The 21,162-nt window shown below is 45.8% G+C and overlaps 2 protein-coding genes across 3 annotated transcripts in view; one reads left to right on the forward strand and one right to left on the reverse strand.

The window, feature by feature from the left end:
• Positions 1–112: 112 nt before the first annotated feature.
• Positions 113–18,231, forward strand: NKIRAS1 (NFKB inhibitor interacting Ras like 1). Of its 2 annotated transcripts, none has more exons than XM_075547164.1 (4): positions 113–209; positions 9,127–9,237; positions 13,522–13,763; positions 16,854–18,231. In XM_075547164.1, the coding sequence occupies exons 2-4, from the start codon at positions 9,144–9,146 to the stop codon at positions 17,094–17,096; spliced, it is 579 nt and encodes a 192-aa protein (XP_075403279.1). In that variant the 5' UTR covers positions 113–209; positions 9,127–9,143; the 3' UTR covers positions 17,097–18,231. The 2 variants fall into 2 exon arrangements, with proteins under 2 accessions (XP_075403279.1, XP_075403278.1); XM_075547163.1 differs by having other exon boundaries at positions 122–623.
• An 863-nt stretch (positions 18,232–19,094) lies between these two features.
• The window catches only part of LOC142445379 (ubiquitin-conjugating enzyme E2 E1), an 80,675-nt gene continuing 78,607 nt past the window's right edge, over positions 19,095–21,162 (reverse strand). Inside the window, exons 5-6 of the mRNA XM_075547162.1 lie at positions 20,683–20,830; positions 19,095–19,909 (exon numbers count right to left, since the gene is read on the reverse strand). Of these exons, the coding sequence (XP_075403277.1) occupies positions 19,812–19,909; positions 20,683–20,830 (246 nt within the window). The 3' untranslated portion in view covers positions 19,095–19,811. The remainder of the gene's footprint in view (positions 19,910–20,682; positions 20,831–21,162) is intronic.

Raw genomic sequence — 21,162 nt, forward strand, 5'->3', positions numbered from 1 at the left:
GCGACGCCCCAGAGCTTCATGGGACATGTAGTTCAGACCGCGAGTCTGGTGGGCGGAGCTCTGTCGGGATTGGGCACAGTTTATCCTATCGTCCCGCCCCCTACTCTGCAGGATTCGAGCCCCAGAGGCTGTAGCACCCCACAGGGAACGGGATCGCTGGCGTTAGCTGGGAAAGCGAGGGTCCCCGACAGTCCCTCTGCCCAGAGGAGGCAAGTTGGGCGCCGGGCTCTCAAGGTTGCGGACCGCTTTGGGGCCATCCTTTCAGCCGGGGCGTCGGTATCTTGGGGTGCTCGGAGGTGTGCGGGGACCTGACGCACGGCTGAAGCAGCGCCCGTTCGCAGCACCGTGTCCCCTCTTGGGACGAGCTTCGGGAATCTGGGCCCGACTCAGCTGAAAGGCACCCTCCCCCACCCCACCCCCACACGTCTCCCCAGCCCCCAAACAGGGCCTTTGTGGATCCGGGCTGCGTGGGTCGGGGCTGCGCCCATGCCATTCGGGCTGAAGCCCCTGCAGATCTGCATTTTTAGGGGGGTTGCCTTAAGAGGCCCTCGGAGCTGAGGAGGATCTCTCGGCGCCTTTCCATTTCCGTGCTTTTCCATCCTGCGGATTTGATCCCAGAATTGGTATGTCAGAACACGTTTTTTTGTTTTGTTTTTTAAAAGAGAAGCAACATATTTATTTGCCAAGACTTTTTGGCAGGTACGAGTGTGTTGGAAAGAAATGCCTAGAAAATGCTGTCCAACGCTGTTTCCTTATGGAAAAACCGCTTCCTAGTTTTGGGTATTTCTCCAGAATATTGCCATTTTTGATGCCGTCTTGTGATTTTAATTCCTTTCTAAATTTTAGGTGTTGCAACGTGGTCATGGTTTGAGAGAGAATTATACTTAGGTTTTAAATTAGTAGCGGTTTGGGCTATTTTTCCCAACTACTTAATGCTTTTCTAAGGAGCCCTGGTGGCACAACGGTTAAGCATTTTAGCTACTTATACCTTACCCAAAAGATTGGCAGTTTGTATCTTGCCAGCCAGCCTGGAGGAGAAAAACACCTGCTAATCTCCTCTGTTAAAGATTACAGCCTAGGAGACCCAATGGGACAGTTATACCATCAAATAATGTCACTATACTTCAGAATCAATTTCCGGGCAAACTATTTTTCTATCTTTTTTCTTTAAAAAAAAAAAAAACCAAACACAACAAAACCATAGCTTTACCATGGTAAAACTCCTCCTTTGATTTACTGGTTATTCAAGTATCAAGTCCTAATGTGTTTTGGAGGGAGCTGTGGTGGTGAAGTGGTTGTGCATTGGGCTGTGATTGTCATGGTCAGCAGTTCAAAACTACTGGGCACCTTGGTGGGGGGACAAGGAGAGGCTTTTTGTTTTTGTAAATAATTAGTTTTGGAAACCCACAGCGGAGTCACGAGGAGTCAACATGACTAAATGACAGCGAGTTTGGTTTTTGGTTTCACGTGTGTCTAAGGAGCTCTGGTGGTGCTGTGGGTTGGACATTAGGCTGCCAATCACAAGGTTGTCAATATAAACTTGCCAAGCCAACCTCTGGAGAAAAATGAGGCTGTCCGCTCCCATAAAGATTTCCAGTCTTGCACTAGAACTGATGGTGATTACATAACTCGCTTTAAATAAGTGATTTAACCATGGGGGAAAAAGAGAACGTTCTAAAATTGATTGTGGTAATGATTGTACAGCTCTTCTTGATATGATTGAGCTATTGAATTGTGTGATATGGGGATTAAGTGCCACTATAACTGTTTAAAAAAAGCAAAAGATTTCCAGTCTCAGAAACCCTATGGGAGAAGTAAGCCAGAGGGCACAGAATGAGGATGGAAAGACTTCATCTCAGTTACACTGGCTTCTGTTATCACGAGTGAATAGTCCCTGGAAAGGGACATCATGCTTGGTCAAGTAGAAGCTCAGAGGAAAGAGAAGGACCTGCAGTGATATGGATTGAGACCGTGGCTGCAACATGGGCTCAAATATAGCTGTGGTTGTAGGATGGCCCAGGTCTGAGCAGCATTTTAGTCTGTTGTACACAGGGTCCCTGTGATGCAGAACCAGCTCTTGACAGCACCTACCACAACAATGTATTGTGCTAGGTTTTGTCCTACCTGGGAAGGATGTAATAGGAAACAAAGCAGACTAGCTTCTTCTACGCTGGCATTAAGCATCATAAGGTATCTATTATGCTAGATCAGTTTCCTGAAGTGGGCGATACCACCCCTTGGGAACACTGGTTTTCTTTTTCTGGTATGTTTTTAATTTTTATTTTTTAAATCATTTTATTAGGGGTTCATACAACTCTTATCACAATCCATACATACATCAATTGTGTAAAGCACATCTGTACATTCATTGCCCTCATCATTCTCAAAGCATTTGCTCTCCACTTAATCCCCTGGCATCAGGTCCTCTTTTTTTCTCCCTCCCTCCCCACTCCCCCCTCCTTCATGAGCCCTTGATAATTTATAAATTATTATTTTGTCATATCTTGCCCTGTCTGACGTCTCCCTTCACCCACTTTTCTGTTGTCCATCCCCCAGGGAGGAGGTAACATGTAGATCCTTGTAATCGGTTCCCTGTTTCCAACCCACTCTCCCTCTACCCTCCCAGTATCGCCACCCCCACTACTGGTCCTGAAGGGATTATCCACCCTGGATTCCCTGCGTTTCCAGTTCCTATCTGTACCAGTGTACATCCTCTAGTCTAGCCAGACTTGCAAGGTAGAAATGGGATCATGATGGTGGTGGTGGTGGGGGAAGGAAGCATTTAGAAACGAGAAAAGTTGTATGTTTCATCCTTGCTACATCACACCCTGACTGGCTCGTCTCCTCCCTGCAGCCCTTCAGTAAAGGAATGTCTAGGATTTAGGTCTCCACTCTGCACTCCCCCTCATTTACAATGATTTTTTGTGCTGATGAAGCCTGATACCTGATCCCTTCGACACCTGGTGATCACACAGGCTGGTGTGCTTCTTCCATGTGGGCTTTGTTGCTTCTGAGCTAGATGGCCGCTTGTTTACCTTCAAGCCTTTGAGACCCCAGATGCTCTATCTTTTGATAGCCAGGCACCATCAGCTTTCTTCACCGCATTTGCTTATGCACACATTTGTCTTCAGTGATTGTATCAGGGAGGTGAGCACACAATGATAAGTTTTGTTCTTTGATGCCTGATAACTGATCCCTTTGTCACCTCGGGATCACACAGGCTGGTGTGCTTCTTCCAGCACATTTTAAATGCAGTTTTTGTGGTAAAATTAGGTGCCTCAGCTGATAGTCAGGTCGGCTTATACTGAAGTATATACCTTCCTTAAGACCATTGACTTAATTGTACCTGTTAAGCTCCTTTTATTATGCAAGGTAATGTGTTTGCAAGTTTTAGGGTTTAGGATTGCTTTCTAAGCCACAGAAGTTGGAGGGGGCTTCAAAGTCATGGGAGAAATAGGATTGAAAGATTAAAGGGACAAAGGAGGTTTTCTATGTACTTCTTGAAGCCCCCTCATACTGCAATTGTGATTATTCACCCCACCTCCCCAGTATTGGGGCGTCAGGGGGTACACCCTGGCTGTGTTTTGAAGGTGGCACTTCCAGGATTTACCAATAGCTTAGATATGGGGTGTAAGAGAAAAGAATCAGCAATAACTGACTCATTTAGGAAGAAGATTCACCCAATAAAATGATTAAGAAAGAGAGAAAGAAAAGGAAGATTCTGGTGGTGTAAATAATCAGTGATCCGCCTGTTGTGGCACAGTGGTCTATACACTGAGCTGAGAAGCACAAGGTCAGTGGATCAAACCCACTAGCTGTTCTGAGGGAGAAAAATGAGGGCTGTCTGTTCCAATAAATTAAAAAAAAATCAGTGATCATTTGTGGCTGACAAAATTTGGATTTGTATTGTTCATTGATTTGGGGACTCCTGAGGACATCAACTCTGTTTTCCCCTCCTGACTCCTAGTTTGTTCCTGATGTCTTGCATTATGATGGGCTTGGAATAAATATTTGCTGAACGAATCAAAGAATGCTAATGTGGATTGTGTTCACTACATTTTATTAGGCGCAATAGTGTTTGCAGTCAACCGCTTCAGTGATGCTTATATATGTAAATTTTATTCATGTGTGGATCAGTCAAAGCATTGCATGTCCCTCTGCCTCTGTGAAGTTCTCCCATGTGGTGTTAATTTTGAGATCAGAGCCACAGCCTCTCTCCTACATTGTTGACATTACGAAAGTGTTAGTATTTTTCTGTTTGCTTAAAAACAAACACCATGTTTTACTTAGAAAAGGAGAATTTTGTTGTCAGGTGTGCCGGAGTCAGGCCCGCTCATTGTGGCCCTACACACAACACAATGAAACACCTGCTCTGGTGCCACCTTCACCAACCTCATGGTCGAGCCCACGGCCGCAGCCACTGCGTCAGTCCATCCTGTCAAGGGTCTTCCCCTCCGTCACCGCCCCTCGGCTTTACCAAGCATGGTCTTTCCTGAGAACGTGTCCACAGGACGGGAGAGGAAGTCTCCTCATCCTGGCTGCTAAGGAGCGTTCTGGCTGTATTTCTGACCAGATAGACTGGCAGTCCTGTGCTCTGTTACTTTTACCAGCACCAGTCTTCCCTGCCCACTGTTCACATGCATGTGAAGCCACTGAAAACACCATGGCTTGGATCAAGCATACCTTAATCCTCAGAATGATCCCCCTTAAACAGAAGAACAGAATTCTTAACAATTTGGGTGAGCGGGTTCTGGTGGTTCTTCAGAAAGAATATTCACCAAACTGTGTTTTCCACAGGAATGGACTAGGTCATGTTTTTGTTCTCTAGCAACCTTACCGTTTACCCTGGAACGCAAAGCCGCGTGTATGTAGAACTGGGTGGGCCCTTTCCTGGTCGGCACGTTTCTCTTAGTCATTTACCTCCAAAATCCCTTGCTGCCTATCCTAGTGACCCTATAGGATGGGAACACTGTTGACGTAGTGGTGATACATTGGGCTCCTTACGCTCAAGCCAGCAGTTCAAAACCACCAGCCACTCAACAGGAGGCAGATGAGGCCTTTACCCCATGAAGAGTTACAGCCTCAGAAACCCACAGGGGCCGCTGTACCCCGCCCTATAGGGCCACAGGGAGTCAGAATCGAATCCATGGGATGGCAGAGCAGGACTGGCCGCCTGGGGTTGCCAAAGCTGCAGATCTCTGCAGGGGTAGACAGCCACCTCTTCCGCTGCCCACCATGTCGTTAGCAGGCAGCGCTTAATCTCTGTGCCACCAGGGGAATCAGTCGTCCAGGTTTAAAGTCCTAGGGTCGGCTCTGCAGCTCCTGCATTCCCCTCCGTTACAGAGTGGACCTCGCTCTCTTCACGCAGCTCAAGAGTCAGTGCCTGTTCAGGGTTCATAAACAACCTGCCTTTATCAGAACAATGCTGCCCCTTTATCGTGGAATTGAAAAATATCATAATGCCCATCGAACTAAGCTTTTAGTCGTTCTTATTTGTCAATCTAAGTGTATTTAACTATGAGCACCACTTTTACAGTGGTAAATCAGAAAGTGTTACGATGAAATCATAGAAACTTTCACTGAGCAAATACATCAAAATGTGGAGTTGTGGTCCACGTCCTTCCATTTATGTCTCTACATATCCGGAGGCAGGATTTCCATCACTCTAACCCTTCCCTCTGGGTATAAGAAAGCCAGCTCCGAAGCAGATGGAGATCCCTGGACCATCAAGAAAGAAGAGTCACCAGTAAAGCTGCACAGGCACCAAGCAGAGGCTGCAGCACCAAGAACGTGAGACAGAGTGGAGGTGGGTTTGCTGGCCCACTGAACAAGGCAGATGCCAAGGGACCACATGGCCGAGAGCCAGGGGACCAGAGAGACATACCTGCCAACGTGGCTAAGAGGCACTACGTACAAAAGAACTGTATCCTTAACACTTTGCAACTTGTTAGCCTCCTGAATCACCCTGTGATTTTGAGTTTTGTCTGAGTTCTGTGGGGCCCTTGAAATGAATTATTGAACCCAACAGTGAAGTACCATATATACTCGTGTGTAAGCCGAGTTTTCCAGCACATTCTTAATGCAGTTTTGGTGGTAAAATTAGGTGCCTTGGCTGATATTCGGGTCGGCTTATACTCGCGTATATGTGGTAAGGTGTTGTGGGAGGGATCATTGGGTCAGATTCGGATGAAAGACATTGGAGGGCAGAGGCAAGCCTGGCCTCTGCTTTGTGACAGTTGGGTCGGCCTGGAGTTGGTTTCTTCTCCTTAGGAAGCTAGAGGTCAGAAGTGGCCACCAGTCCATTTCCTTAGGAAATAATTGAAGTAATAGAAAAATCAAAGTTTAAGGCCCAGCAGCAGCCTTTTCTCATGTGGAGATGGGTCTTGCTGTCGTCAGTTTTTCTATCCTGTGGAAGATTTATTTCTTTTTATCTTCTTCCCAAGTGCCTAGGTGGCAATGACCTTTTAAATTTTAACTATTTTTATTAAATAGCTTTGGAAAGAAATGTCCAATGGTATCATAAATTACAGAGAAATCACAATGTGTAGTGCAAGTAGAATCCACTGATATATGAGATTATATCAATCATAAATTCAGAAGTATGTGGTGAGAGTGGCGATACCAGGAGGTTGGAGGGAAGGTGGGGTGGAAAGGGGGAACTGATCACAAGGATCTACATATAACCCCCTCCCTGGGGGACGGACAACAGAAAGTGGGTGAAGGGAGATGTCAGACTGTAAGACATGACAAAATAATAATTTATAAATTATCAAGGGTTCATGATGTGGGGGGCAGGGAGGGAGGGGAAAAATGAGGAGCTGATACCAGGGTCTCAAGTAGAAAGCAAATGTTTTGAGACTGATGATGGCAACACATGTACAAATGTGCTTGACACAATGGATGTATGTATGGATTTTGATAAGAGTTGTACAAGCTCCCAATAAAATTATTTTAAAAATAATTTTGAAACGGGCCTTGCCACACATGATCAATATCACCTAAAACCGTACCTATTAATAGAACAGGAGTTTTTCTAATGAAGTTATATTAAGAGTCCAAGTGGAGGGAATCCCCTAAGAGAAGTAGTTTTTTGGAAAGCAAAGGATAAGTATTCTGGGAAGATTCAGAGGATCCTAAGCCCGCTCCCTGGGAAGGAAAGGTGGCATCTCATCGGCCATGGTTATTTCTCTTCTGGCATGTCGCGTACAGCTTCGGAAAGGACTGCTGTGTTCCAGCAGCACTTGGCGAGTTTTCCGATCAGCAGGGGAGTGTTGTGAATGCTCTGGGCCATGAGAAGAACAGCCTAAGAGAGAAAACTTATGGGGAGCTCATAGGCTGGTGCGTGTTTTCACTGCTGATGAGAAACAACATGGAAAGTTATTTGTAACCCGCATAAACATGACTAGAACTACCATTTTCCCAACAGTCAGATGTGCTCTGCTCTGAATGTCCAGTTGCTACAGGCCAGAGTAAGCACATGAGCCCAAGTACATCACCATCCCTTTGATGACAATGCTTAATTTTCTTCTTTAAATTATTAGTTGGGAATGCATATATCATACCAAATTTCAATCACGTCAACTAGAAGGTACACTTGCTACCAGTTTCCAAACCTGCGTTTTCACGTGGACTCCTTGACAGCATCCCCCGCCCCACGAACCCCTCTTTCTACTTGCTCTCCCTCTGGGTTCATCGATCCCAGGTTAATTTAATTTTCTTCCTTTCTTTTTAAATTACATTTTCTTGTTGGAGGTGTCTTCTGGCTCCCAGGGCTTTGTTTACATCTCAGAAGCTGGACTCGGACATATTCGACATGTCTGCAAGAGAAGGGACTTAGGGAAAGGAGGGGTGGGAGGTGGCAAAACGCAATTTAGAAAACTCTTACCAAATTAACCTTGTTGCCTTAAAATAATTTTACTAAGAATAAAGAGATGAATAGGGATTTTATTATTCCTTTCTGCCCTGACTTTTGGTATGTAGAGGAAGGAAACAAAAACGCTTTGAGGAAAATCTCTTTGGAGTAAGTTGGGATGTAGGGGAAATGGTTTCCCCTTTTCTCATAAAGCACTTAAGTCATATTTCTAGCATTAAGTCTCTTCCTCAAAAACTAATTAAGAGCGCCCATGTGGCCTGGGGTTTGGTATTGGCCAGGCGTTGCTAACCACGAGGCTGATAGTTCAAACTCCAATGGAGGAAGATGAGACTCTGCTCCCATAAAGGCTTAAAGCCCCACAAGCCCTATCTGTATAGGTCACTCTGAGTCAAAATTGATATGGCAGCAATATTTGTTTGTTTTTGTATGCAGCTAACAAAATTCAATTTCTCAAATCTCTGGAGAAAAGACAGTAACACAAATATTTCTTTAAAAAAATTATATCTACTCTGTATTCTTATCTTTATTTCCCCTTAAATGTTTATGTAAATGTGTATTTTACCATGTAAACATTGATGAGTAGGCTGTTCCAAGACATTTTAACTTTTCAAGGTTTAATCTAGGACACAATTAGGATTCCTACTGGCATATCTGTATTATAATGTTCTTTGTATAAAATGTGCTTATTCTTTTGAAAAAACATGCATTCCTATTAAACATGTAGTTATGTTGATCTTTAACATCTGCAACAATATTGTATGTGTATAGTCCCTGACTTAGGACAGGCCTCTTTCCTGGGGATTCCATTGTTAGTCCTGATGTAAGTCATAATCCCTGATTTTTTTCATTATTATTGCATTTCCTTATCAGCATCTTTCTATCTAAATCCAAACTTTGTCTCTGGGCGTTGGCATGAGAATGATAATGTGAGCAAACTATACAGTGCGATGTCATATGGAGTGTATATTACTAAGGAAAAGGTGTACAAAATGGAACCATGGGCAGACAGCAAGCGTGGTTCTTTGTAACTGGCAAGCATCATAAATCAGAGACGACCCCTGTAAGAAACTGTAAGATTGATTGCTCTCACGGAGCAAATGGGAGACCGAGGGATGGGACTTGGAAGGAAATCCCTTATTCAAATTTGAAAGCTACCCACCATGTGCGTGTCTTCCTCGACGTTAAACGTGAGAAGAAAGAACAGGCTGGTTTCAACAACATGGAATTTTAAAGACCTTCTGTTCTCTTCACAGTGATCTCCTGAGAGAAGATGGGCAAGGGCTGCAAGGTTGTGGTTTGTGGATTGTTGTCTGTGGGGAAAACTGCAATTCTGGAGCAGCTTCTTTATGGGAACCACACTATAGGTAAGATGGTGTTTCCCTAGTTCCTGAAGAGGTCCCGGACACTGCTTGGGATCTTGTTGGTCCTGGAAAATCTAAAGACGGGTGAGGGTACCCAGAAGTGAAGCTTCATCCATGGGAGCCGAAAGGCAGGGGAGGGAAAACACCTTGCTGATAACTGGTATGACTGAAGCTCACTGGTGCTCACGGGAGCTTGTAGCTGGGGAGAACAGAAATGCCAATGTGCACATCTAATCATATACCAAACCTTTCCATCTAGTTGGGTCCCTCTGTATTTACCTAACTAATATTGGCCTGGGCGTCATGGCATTGCTGACTGAAGAAACTACTAAATGTTCTCTTATTTCACAGCCATTGCCGGGTAGGATTTAAAAAGCTACTAGCTTCAATGTGACTTAATTTTGTGAATTATACAAGAGCTTCACAAAGTGTATGAAAATTTTCATGATTTTTTCATTCCATTTTTACTGCTGAACTTTTTAAAGCCCCCTTGTATTGTTTCATGCATTTTATTCATACAGTCAAATGATTATCAAATACTGGCTACCTGGAGTAGGTTGTGATTGGACTTGGTGGGCATGTAGCGGGAGAGAAGACCACATGTCTGCCTGTAAGGAGGTCGTGGAAGACACGCCATCGCAGGCCAGACTAAAGTGAGATTTGTATTAGAGAAACAGCAAGCAATCACAGGTCTTCAAAGCGTTCACCCTTGACAAATATGGGAGAGTACATTTTTATCTTACTGAACTAACCATCTTGATGAGCTCTTGCCTGCTGCCCTTGACCTGATGGAGAACAAAAGGGGCCACTCAGCCGATGAAGCTACATTTGAAATCAGCCTCGTTTTCATTCTCCAATTTATGTATTTAGCTTTGGAATTTTCTGCCACTTACTTACACATATACGCATAATAGTAAATCTCATTGCCAAATTGTTATACTTTAAAAAATATTTGTCATCATTACTAAAATAGTATTTTATTATATGTTATAACATATCTTACTCATTCCAATATATCCCTTCCCTTCCCATACAGTTCTGTTGTTCAGTCCCATCTGGTTGGGTTCTACAATCATCAATGCTGTCAACTCCCATCTCCCCCTCCCCATCCTCTCCCTTCCTCAGGGAACCATTGCCCCTGTCGCTGTCTCTGAGGGGTCGTCTACCTTGACTACCATCTACTGAGCGATCTTAAATATACAAATGAACAGACACATCTAACATGATTAATGAGGTATACCACATAAATACCTTAATAGTAAGGGGAAGAAATCTTAAAGATCTAGAGGATGATTTATGTGGTTCATCAGTACCAGGCCACACCCTACGTTTGTGAGGCCCTTCTGAGAGGGACTGCCCGCTTGTCTTGTTGGTGCACTTTGGGGCTACATCCAGGCGCCTTCACATTGATTTGGTTGTGTGTTTTTGAACTTCTGTTGCCACCTCTTGAGCACACAGGCTGGTGTGCTTGAGTCCTCCATGCGGGCTTGGTTGCTTCCCTGCTAGATGGCTGCTTGTTTAACTAGAACGCTTTAGGGCCCCAGACACTCTTTTGATAGCCGGGCACCCTAAGCTTTCTTCACCACATTTGCTTATGCACCCATTTGTCTTCAGCAATTATGTCAGATAGGCAGGGAACATACAATGCCACATTACTAGAACAAACCATTCTTGTACTGAGGTAAGATTTAAGTAGAGGCCCAAAGTCCATCTGTTTCCTTATTTCATCTACATATATATATATATACAGATATAAACAAACATGTATACATTTCCCCCTTTTCCCTCCTTTCCCACTATTATGTTTGCCTATTGTTCACCTCTCAGCAATTCCTCTCAGATACAATTTGATTGATCAAACACTACTAGAAAAACCATTTTAGAATACTTATTCTTCCCCTGTACCCATCATTGTTGGCTCCCCGCCCACCTCCCTCCCCTGGAACCCTTGGTCTGCTCACTGTCTCCGTAGGATTGTCCATCCCAGTAACAATTTTTAAAAAGATAACAACAATAATAAAAACAAAAAACATAGTCACAAGTCTAACAGAAATCATGACATAGAGCAACATTCGTGTCCAAATGGCAAGCATCCTTTAAGTCTGCATTGCTATTCCGACAGTCAGGGATGGACACACACACCCGCACACACACCTTAGACCAGCAGTCCTCAACCTGTGGGTTGTGACCCCTTTGGGGGTCGAACGACCCTTTCACGGGGGTAGCCTGATTCATAACAGTAGCAAAATTAGTTATGAAGTAGCAATGAAATAATTTTATGGTTGGGGGGGTCACCACAACATGAGGAACTGTATATTAAAGGGTCTCAGCATTAGGAAGGTTGAGAACCACTGCCTTTCATTGTGGCCCCTTTGTGAATAATAATCTCCAACCAGTTCAGATAAGGTACCATGTGCTGGGCCCCCACCCCTTCACCCGCAATCAGAGGCCTACAATTAGGTATCCTTTGGGACTTCGTGGCTTTGCTCTCATTCCTGGTCTGTTGGTTTACCCCCATGTGGGTAGGTCAGACTGGCTACTCCTCTGAAATATGTCTTTAGAGCTAGCCTCTGTAGCACTGTCATCTAAGGTGGGGACGTCAAATCTCAAGCCGAGGGCGGCCCTGCAGGCATGTCTGGGAACGAGCTGCTCCGAGCAGTAACTTTGTCCTTGTGGATTGCACACCGGAATGAGGTCTACTCTTGCTCTCCCTTTCCTATTAAAACAGTACCCTCCCTTCGGGAGGGCTACTGCCTGACCCCCCCCCCATTGCCATCATTATTCTTCCCCTACCTGTGTGGGCCCTAAAGGCACATGGGGGGGGGTGAGGGGGAGATGTCTTTCAGCACAGGTAGTAGCTGTATCAGTCAATGGGTTTGGTCTGGCTCTTGCTGAAGTCTCTGGTCCTCAGCCCGGGAATCGTGTGCTGTGCATTTTCCCTTTTGCCCATTCTGCTGTTTGAACTTAGTCCAGTGGACACATGTTGTCCTTGACCTCGTGCGCCTGGCTGATTTCACGCAGCACCATATCCTCCGACTCTTAGCACGAGACGAGGAGTTTCACCATCATCTCTGTGCTGGGGGGTGTGTAGCATACACATACTCTCAGTTCTAAAGAGAAGTCTTAGAAAGCACATGTTCGTGTTTGCTTCGGCAGCACATCACTACAATTGGAACGAGAGCACTTGTTTACTAAAGCAACCGCCTCTTAAGGAATGTTAAACTGCCTTTTTGGTAAAAGTGCATATTGTGAAGTTTCCGTTCCACATCTCTATACAAAATGATCACGCACGTTGGTATGTGTCAACATCCTCATCCCGCCCCCCCTATTCAATTTCCTCTATTCCCATCGACTTTGTCTCACTGTTGCTCACCCAGCCTCTCAACTGTTTGGTCTCAGAGATAATTCTTAAAGAGCACCGTCCTCAATGGTGATTACTTTTACTTTTTGTGCTATTTAGCTTACAGATGGCTTCTGGGGATCCTTTTGCTTCCGGTTTAAAGAGTCTTTCAGAGCAGTAACTCCGGGCTTCTTCCAGCCTCGGGGGACCCAGTGACTTTGGACTCTTTAGGAATGGAAAGTTCAGCGCCACCTGTTTCTCCCTTTCGATCAGCCTCCTTCAGATACCGAGGACACTCAGTAGTGATGCCTGGACACCCTCTACTGCTTTTGGTCGCAAGGCCGAGGAGGTGGTGATTTGTGGTCAGTCCTATGGTCCACTTCTTCTCTTTTGCTCCAAATGAACAGAGACCCAAAGTTTTGTCCGAGATGGCTCTCTATAAGCTTTTAAGATCCTAGACACTAGTCACCAACTTTCAGGTAGAACGTAAACTTTCAGAACAGTACTATGGCAACGGACAGGACTGTCCCACACACCGTGACCCTCAGTCTTTAAACCGGGAAAATGGATCCTGTGAGGTGATTGGCTGTAGCCAAGTAGTATTAGTGTATGGATAACAAACAGAGGAAGGAGTGCGCATGCTCATTAACCATGTGGGAGATGCAAATCAAAGCAATGATGCGCTCTCACCAAACACTGATAACGTCCAAATCCGAAACGACCGGTGCTCCGGAGGGGGCGGGGCCACTGCAACCCTCCTGCACCGCTTCGTGTACCCCTTAGTGCTGTCAGCAAGCCAGGCTGTGAACCTCACCCCTCACTGCCACCTGGCCCTTCCTCACACTTCTCAGACTTACTGATTCTACGCGGTGACGGTAACCAGGGAACCTGGAAAGCCGTCTTTTAAAGGCTAAGCGGCCAGACGAGGCGTTTCTGTTTCATTCCAGGCATGGAAGACTGCGAAACCCTGGAAGACGTGTACATGGCTTCAGTGGAAACGGACCGGGGCGTCAAGGAGCAGCTGCATCTCTATGACACCAGAGGCCTCCAGGAAGGCGTGGAGCTGCCAAAGCATTACTTTTCCTTTGCCGACGGCTTCGTTCTTGTGTACAGTGTGAATAACCTCGAGTCCTTTCAAAGAGTGGAGCTCCTAAAGAAAGAAATCGACAAGTTCAAAGACAAGAAAGAGGTACGGGGAGGCACTCACCCCGCTGCCGCTGACCTGGGATCCTATTTCAACAGCAGCATGGGCTTTGGGGTAGTTTAATGGTTTCAAAGAACTACATTGTATTCGCATTATCTGTGATCATCGTAACCTTGTTGTTAGTTCAGGAAATACAGGGCTGGTTCAGCTTGATCCAGACCACGTACAAGTTGGGTTTTAATGACTTCAGATCCTGACACCTGTAGTTTTTATGGTACGCGGAGGCTTTCATCTCCATGGTTGTTGTCTTCCAAAGGTAAATTGTTTCCAGTTTTACAGATTAAATGAACACCTGGTAACACTGAAAAACAAGAGCCACATGCTTTCCTACAGTCTATCAAATGCTGTGCAACCTGGCCCCGGCTTGACCCTGTCACCTTACCTTTGCTCATTGTCCTACCTTTGCTCATTGTCCGCTTCCACTGAGCGCCAGTGACTCTGGTCTACCGTCCATTTGTCCACCCTCGGGATTTTGTTTCATGAATGGTCCACAGCTGAGGCTTCCTTTGCCCAGAACACCCCAGTCCTTCCCCCGTTCTCTCACGGCTGCCTCCCCGTCTAGAGGACCGGATCCTGTCCTAGCTGAGAGTACAGCGGGCTAGGTGTATTTAAGCCAGGTGTTTATATTTGAATATTAAACTCTTTGAGATGATTGTAGATTCACGAGCAGTTATTCGAAATAACGGATTTCGTTCACCATGTTAGGGACCGTCATGCTGTGAAGACTCCGCTCCCGGAACCCTGGGGGACGGTTCTACTCTGCCCTGTGGGTTTACCGAAGGACTCCTGGTGGCATGGGGTCATGCGGTGGCCTGCAAACCTAACTCAAGGTCAGCAGTTTGAAACCACAGCCACTTCGCCTGTAAAGGGTTAGTCTTGGAGCAGTTCTGGCCTGCCTATATGGTTGTTACAGGTCTGAAGCAAGTTTTCAGCTTGTAACAGTGGTTCTCAACCTTCCTAAGGCCACGACCCTCGAATACAGTTCCTCCTGTTGTGGTGACCCCACCATAAAATTATTCTCGTTGCTATTTCATAACTGTACTTTTGCTACTGTTATGAATCGGGCGACCCCTGTGAAAGAATCCCCACCCCCCAAAGGGGTCATGACCCACAGGTTGAGAACCGTTGGCTTTTAAGGTCATAATGGACCACTGGAGATAAGGGTGCTACAGCAAAGTGTGGTGAAAGCAGTTGGTACCCAGCTACCAAGCAGAATAGTGTCAGGGGTCTCAAAGGCTTGTATTCAAACAAGCATCCATCTAAGCGAGGAGTCAACTAAGTCCACATGGAGGAAGCGCACCAGCCTCTGTGATACAATGACAATAACAAAATTCAAATATGACAAAGGGAAAAATACCAGTTTAAATGGCGAACACCAAATGGCGAACACAGCCTTAGAAGGCTGTGGAGGACAGTAGAAGCCGGAAACCCATCTGCAGAGAGTAACTGGCTAGATCCAGCTGCTGGGGCGGACCATTAGCCTCAGGCAAGGGTCTTGAAAAGCCTCATTGTTATAAGAGATCAATGTGACCTTGATGATGGTGTATTGAACTTGCTGCTGGCTGGTCATCTGACTTCCCTACTGACCCAACCTGAATTTGCTCCAGGTGCATATTCCATGATAGAAACTTCTTCCCTGGCTTTTAAAAATAGTGAGGGTGGTCTTTTCTTACTGATTTGCATGTTTATATTATTTTATCCTTACTACTTTGATACTGCTTTTTATTGGGCTTCCCAGTTTGTGAAGCACAGGAGTGGATGCATAGAGCTCAGAACTGATGCAAGTGTTTATAGGGAGTGTAGGGGTGGGGTGGGCGGGCGATAGGGAGGGTGAGGGGATTTCAGGAGTAAACAGTGAAGGTGGGAGGGAGCAATAGAGCTGATCGAGACTACAACTCATTTTAAAGGCGATTTAACCATGCGGGGCAGAAACTGTTCTAAAACTGATTGTGGTCCTGATTGTTCAATTCCTCTTGATGTGATTGAACGACTGAATTGTATGATCTGTGGATTGGTAAGAAATGTAAAAAGAAAAACAAAACAGTACTGTAGAAGTGACCTTGAGCCAGGGTCAAGGAGGGGTCAAGGGAGTAGACTGCCAATAGGAGGCAGCATGGCGGGACAATACACCCGGGACCCAGCCCCAGTGTTAGTGGCAGGAGGGAAGTAGTAAAAGCAAGCCAGCCAGGTTGAGGATCACAGGGCTGAACCAGCATTTCCTGAGGCAAGGTGAGAACACTGGAAGAGAGACTGAGAGACTGGAAACATTGTAGTTGAGGAGGAGGTGAAGAAAGGAGACCGCAGACATGAAGATGAAACTCGAGGGTTCTCTGGGGACTCGTTCCTGCGGAGGGAGGGAGGGAAGGAGGGAGGGAGGAGCCAGAGAGAACTGAGGGAGGGTTGGAGGAGCCGGAGAGAACTGCCAAGGGGCCCTGCGCCCTGGGGGCTGCTTTCCATCCTGGAGTTTGTGGGCATTATGGCCCCCGTTTTCGCTCACTGCTGCACCCCAGAGATGCTCTGCCGGGCTGGGCCCTCCTCCCACGCAAGATTCAGCTGTGTCCTCATCAGCTCAGCAAGTGCTTGGCGTATACTGAGCATTTACTCTCGTGACCGAATGACTTGTCTTCAGGGGTTCCTTTGTTCAACCTGGACTGAGTGCTTACCTTGCATGAGGCCCCGTCCTAGGACTGGGAATACGGTGAACATGATAGAAGAAAAGAAATTCCTGCCCTCGGGTAGCTGAGGGAGGCCGGCCTTGGCTACCTGCTCCCGTTGGCATCTGGATTTAACAGTTCTGTGTGGAATTGCCAGTCTCCGAAACATCAGGTATATGCAGTCTAATCCAAGGTGCACTCGGACACATTTTACCCAACTCCTTATGATCTCCTGGATACTGATTTCCCAAGTTGCTCTGCCGTTCACATGTGAGGTAAACTTTCACCTGCTACCCATTGGTGGGCCAAGAGTTTGGCTCTCAGGACGGGCAGGCAGGTGGCTCAGTTCCCGTTTGCTCTGCATTGTGTGTGAGGCCACCTGTCAGCGCCCGAGCATCACCTTTCCATCCATTTCTTTCAGGTGGCCATTGTCGTACTGGGAAACAAACTGGACCTCTCCGAGCAGAGACAAGTGGATGCGGAAGTGGCCCAGCAGTGGGCCCGGAGCGAGAAAGTGAGGCTGTGGGAGGTGACGGTGACCGATCGGAAAACTCTCATTGAGCCCTTCACCCTGTTGGCCAGTAAACTTTCCCAGCCGCAGAGCAAATCGAGCTTCCCCTTGCCTGGGAGGAAAAACAAAGGGAACTCCAGCTCTGAGAACTGAAATCACGATTCCCACCACGGTTTCCCGTGTCTGTCAACATGGGCAACATCAGAAGGCCCCTAAGGACGGGCGCCATTGAAAGCACTTTAGGTTGTGATTTAACTATTCGGTTCTAGTTGCTATTACCCGACAGGAAAAGTTTTCTCACTCCCACTGTGTAAAACCCGCCCCTGAAATGAGCACCTTGTTTATTTATATTTGTTACACATGTTCATGAATCACCTATCATGTGGGTGATGAGACTTAGCATTCTCTCTCTTGATCGGAGTACAGGAGTACCTAGGAAATGATGTGGGTGTAAGTGAGCTACTTTATCCTGTATCAGTCTGAACAAAACCTACAATTTAGCTTAGCTGCAAACGCATGTTTAAAACAACTTGAGCTAGGTGGGGAACTAGGTTTAATCAAAGGCCATTTTCTTGTCCTTTCTGCGGGTCCCTGATTGATAAACCCAAGACATGGTTTCATCGGCTAAGTAAGGCCTTAAGGACAACCAAGCTTCCCTTTTCCAGAAGGACGACTATTTTCTGAATGAACTAGTCTACATGCCGAGCCATTTAGAATCAAACAGGTCAGAAAGATACTGGCCTAGTGGTCTTAGGTAATCTGCTAAGGTTTCCTGACGATTTTGCCAGGATTTGAACTGTATTAAGGGACTTCTAAACATTTGTGGAAATTTTCTATTATTCTACTTTTCCACGAACACTTGGAAGCCCCCTAATATTTAGAACGCCGACAGCATTGTGACTTAGCTACTCATCAAAGAACATGTGAAAACATCTAGAACTCAACACCTTAAACTGGGCACTTTTACTCATGCTTAGGCAGCTCGGTTTGGTGGACTCAAGCCAACGGCTGCAAATAGAAAAGCTACGCTCCCCGTGAACCTCCTAGTGCTGCGCTCCTGCGGAAGACGCCGTTTACCAACCCACCACACGTGGACCTTAATTCCTGTTCACTGCGTCGACCCTTTTCTTTCTTTTCTGTGCATCGAGCAGTTATTGTTTTTTTTTAACATGATGTACTGAGTTCACCCGCAGCTTGCTTTTTTTCCTGACTGAAAACCTGGATCCGTGATTAATTGCCTCTTCTCCCTACAAGCTGTCAATAAACACTCCTGCATATTCCTCTGGGACACCTGGCTGAGTTTTTCCGGAGCGGAGGCGTACGTGGGGACAGAGTAACTGCTGGGTCATGGAGTAGGTGCACTAGGAGGTGCCGTTACCCTCCGGTGGCTGTCCCGATTGATCACCCCGTTAGCTGGAGTAGAGACCCGTCTCTGGGCTTGTTCCACTCGAGCACCTTCAGGTTTGGAAATGCTTTTAAAAGGATGCTGCCTTACAGCTTGCTCCTCTTTGAAAGATGCTACTAAGCCAACCAACCACTCGCTGCTGTCACTGCTGTTGTTGATTCTGTCTCCTAGTGACACTAACAGGAGAGTAGAACAACACGTCTGCAGGGATGAGACCAGGCCTGGGGAGAGCCAGGTGCACTGTTGGGAAAGAGGAAACAAAGTTGCTGCAGTGCAAAATTTCCAGCCTTTTCCTCATTCAGTTTTCCATTCTCTGAAAACTTCTAACAAGCTCCCGTGATTGTCCTGTGTCCTGAGAAAACCTTTGAGAGGATGACCCCTTTGGGAACGCACACAACAACTGATATAACCTGCCTTCAATTGAAGTGGCCCAGCAGATCCCCTCAAAGGCACTGTTTTGATTAGACCTTCTTTTGGCAATGTGTCCTAACATGACCAACACAAGTGTGTTACAGAGAAAACCTGTCTGTAGCCATCCACTGCTTGCAGACATGTTTTATTTGGAATAAACCTGTGTAGGTATGCACTGGAACTCCAGAGTACATGATGTACCATCAGCTATTAGATCTGTGATTACTTCCAAGTGGTTTTAATAGTACAACTCTATCAACTTTAGAGAAAACAACCTGCAGACGGAACCGAACTGCCAGAGAGAGAGAGAGAGAGAGAATGAGCACACCAGTAGGTGGTGGTTTTTAATATTGTTTATTAGCACAGTAACAAATGCAGACTTAAGTAGTCCACAACATATAACCAATCCACCGAGCAACTCCTAGTCCTTACGGTTAACAGCTTAAGGTGTTTCACTACAGGGTTTCACAAGTCCTGATTCAAACCTTTAATCTTTTCACAATAAAGTAGATTGGCATATAAAATAAAACACATTGACTACTCCTTTCCTATATGGTGTCTTACAGCCACTGTCTATTTTATGTCTGAGATAACAAACCGTCTCTTTAAAACTCTGTGAAATACCAATGTTCCTTCCCAACGCGGTACAATAAAGTCCAACATTGTTTGTTTTTAATAAACGCCAAAGCGTTCAGTCCGGGAAGGACTTGACATCGTGGCCGTGAGCAGAACCTGTACAAAAACCAAGCTGTTCTGAATTTACCTACGGCAGGCAATTGAACCCAAATGTCTAGATGGACATTCCTGCGTGTACTACATTTCAGCTAAATTTGCAGAACGAATGACAGTTTTAAAAGTTGCTATTACCAATTTTCTGTCTACTGTAGCAAGATACCTTAAGTTACAACAAAATCTTAGGAAATAAGACTGAATAATATCTGTTATAGAAATACCCTACTCTTTACCAACTCCCACCCTCCCCCACCCCTTCAAAATCATAAGCAGCTCTCTTCTGTGACAAACAAATAATGTACGAATGGTCAAAACCCAGATTATGTAGCGTATCTCTTGGTCCACTGTCTGGCCATTCTGTCATGTTCAGCTCTGTTGGTCATATACTGAGTGGCAATACTTCCCACCAAAGGGTCAGCTGGAAGGGAAAGAGTGTAGATTACTTTTTCAGAAAGAAAAGAACACCTTCTGCTCACAGCAAACCAACCAGCTTGGGTAGAAACATGCACCAGGTGTTTGCGATGAACCCCCGCCCCCCGCCGTGTTGTAGTCAGGTCTGTGGCCCGGTGGCAGCCTGTGTGTGCAGGGCAGAGCTGCTCCACAAGGCTTTCTTGGCTGGACTCTTGATGGAAGCAGACCACCAGGCCTTTCTTCCACACTGCCAAAGGGCGGGCTCACACCGCCTTTAATAGCCAAGTGTTTTCAAAACATTTGTTAATACCCAGGAAGTTCATCCATGAAACACCATACCCACTATTCTGGGCATTTCTCCTAGGCTTTTAAAACTCACCATGGATTTGGAGGGGTGCCAGTGGGCGGTTTGTTTTTACCATAGAAAGCTGATCTGGGTTCATATCCGTCATTCATTCTATTTCTCTCCCAAGTAACACCCAATTGGAGTTGTTTACCTTTCTTTTTTGTTCAGGGGGAGGCTCGTTCACGTTAAGCTAAGTTCAATAGAGACTAGAACGTTGCAGGCTCCAGGCCACAACGAACGCTCACTATGGTCAGATGACCTTTGGCACCCATGATGGTGCAGGGGTGACACTGAAATCCGCGGGGGCGACTACAATGCACCACTGTTCACCTTGCACTGTTGGCGTATTAAGAGCTGGGCAGTGTAGCCTTGAAACCAACATGCATTTTCTCAGGTGAGGAAGAATGAAACAAGCTGAAAATGATTAATCTTACCAGGATTACAGTCTGTAAGAAGCGAGCAGATGGAAAGGAGGACTTTAGAAATGGTTAGCGCTGGACTCCAGTTATCTTTCAATATGTCCAGGCAAATAACTCCTTGACTGTTAATATTACAGTGATAGATTCTTGTCCGAAACGTAACCTAAGAAAAAGCAAGGCTATGTTAAACACTGGAATTAAGCTAAGCAATTGAGATGATCATTTCACCTGTATTCTAATCTCAGGATTGAACACTGCATTGTAAAAGTATCATCTATCCCACTGAGAGTATGCAGGGCAAGTGAATACTTCATTTGCAGTTTTAAACCTTTTCTTAACATTTCACGGTGTGAACAGCTGTTTGCTGACCTCTTGTGTTAGATGGGTGTACTACAATGCCTCACAGTTGGCTTCAGAATCCACAATCAAGCCCAGACACATCCCTTCAAAAACCGGTTAGGAAAACACTGAGCCGCCGTGAGACCTGATGTGTGA

This window comes from Tenrec ecaudatus, chromosome 4 (assembly GCF_050624435.1).
Source record: "Tenrec ecaudatus isolate mTenEca1 chromosome 4, mTenEca1.hap1, whole genome shotgun sequence".
NCBI classification, from domain to species: Eukaryota; Metazoa; Chordata; class Mammalia; order Afrosoricida; family Tenrecidae; genus Tenrec; species Tenrec ecaudatus.

What these genes read in the sequence shown, in the direction of transcription:
- NKIRAS1 (XM_075547164.1), top strand. Translation starts at nt 9,144, where the DNA reads ATGGGCAAGGGCTGCAAGGTTGTGGTTTGTGGATTGTTGTCTGTGGGG. An exon ending in TTATGGGAACCACACTATAG is followed by an intron (nt 9,238 to 13,521) that starts GTAAGATGGTGT and finishes GTTTCATTCCAG; the next exon opens with GCATGGAAGACTGCGAAACC. An exon ending in AGTTCAAAGACAAGAAAGAG is followed by an intron (nt 13,764 to 16,853) that starts GTACGGGGAGGC and finishes CATTTCTTTCAG; the next exon opens with GTGGCCATTGTCGTACTGGG.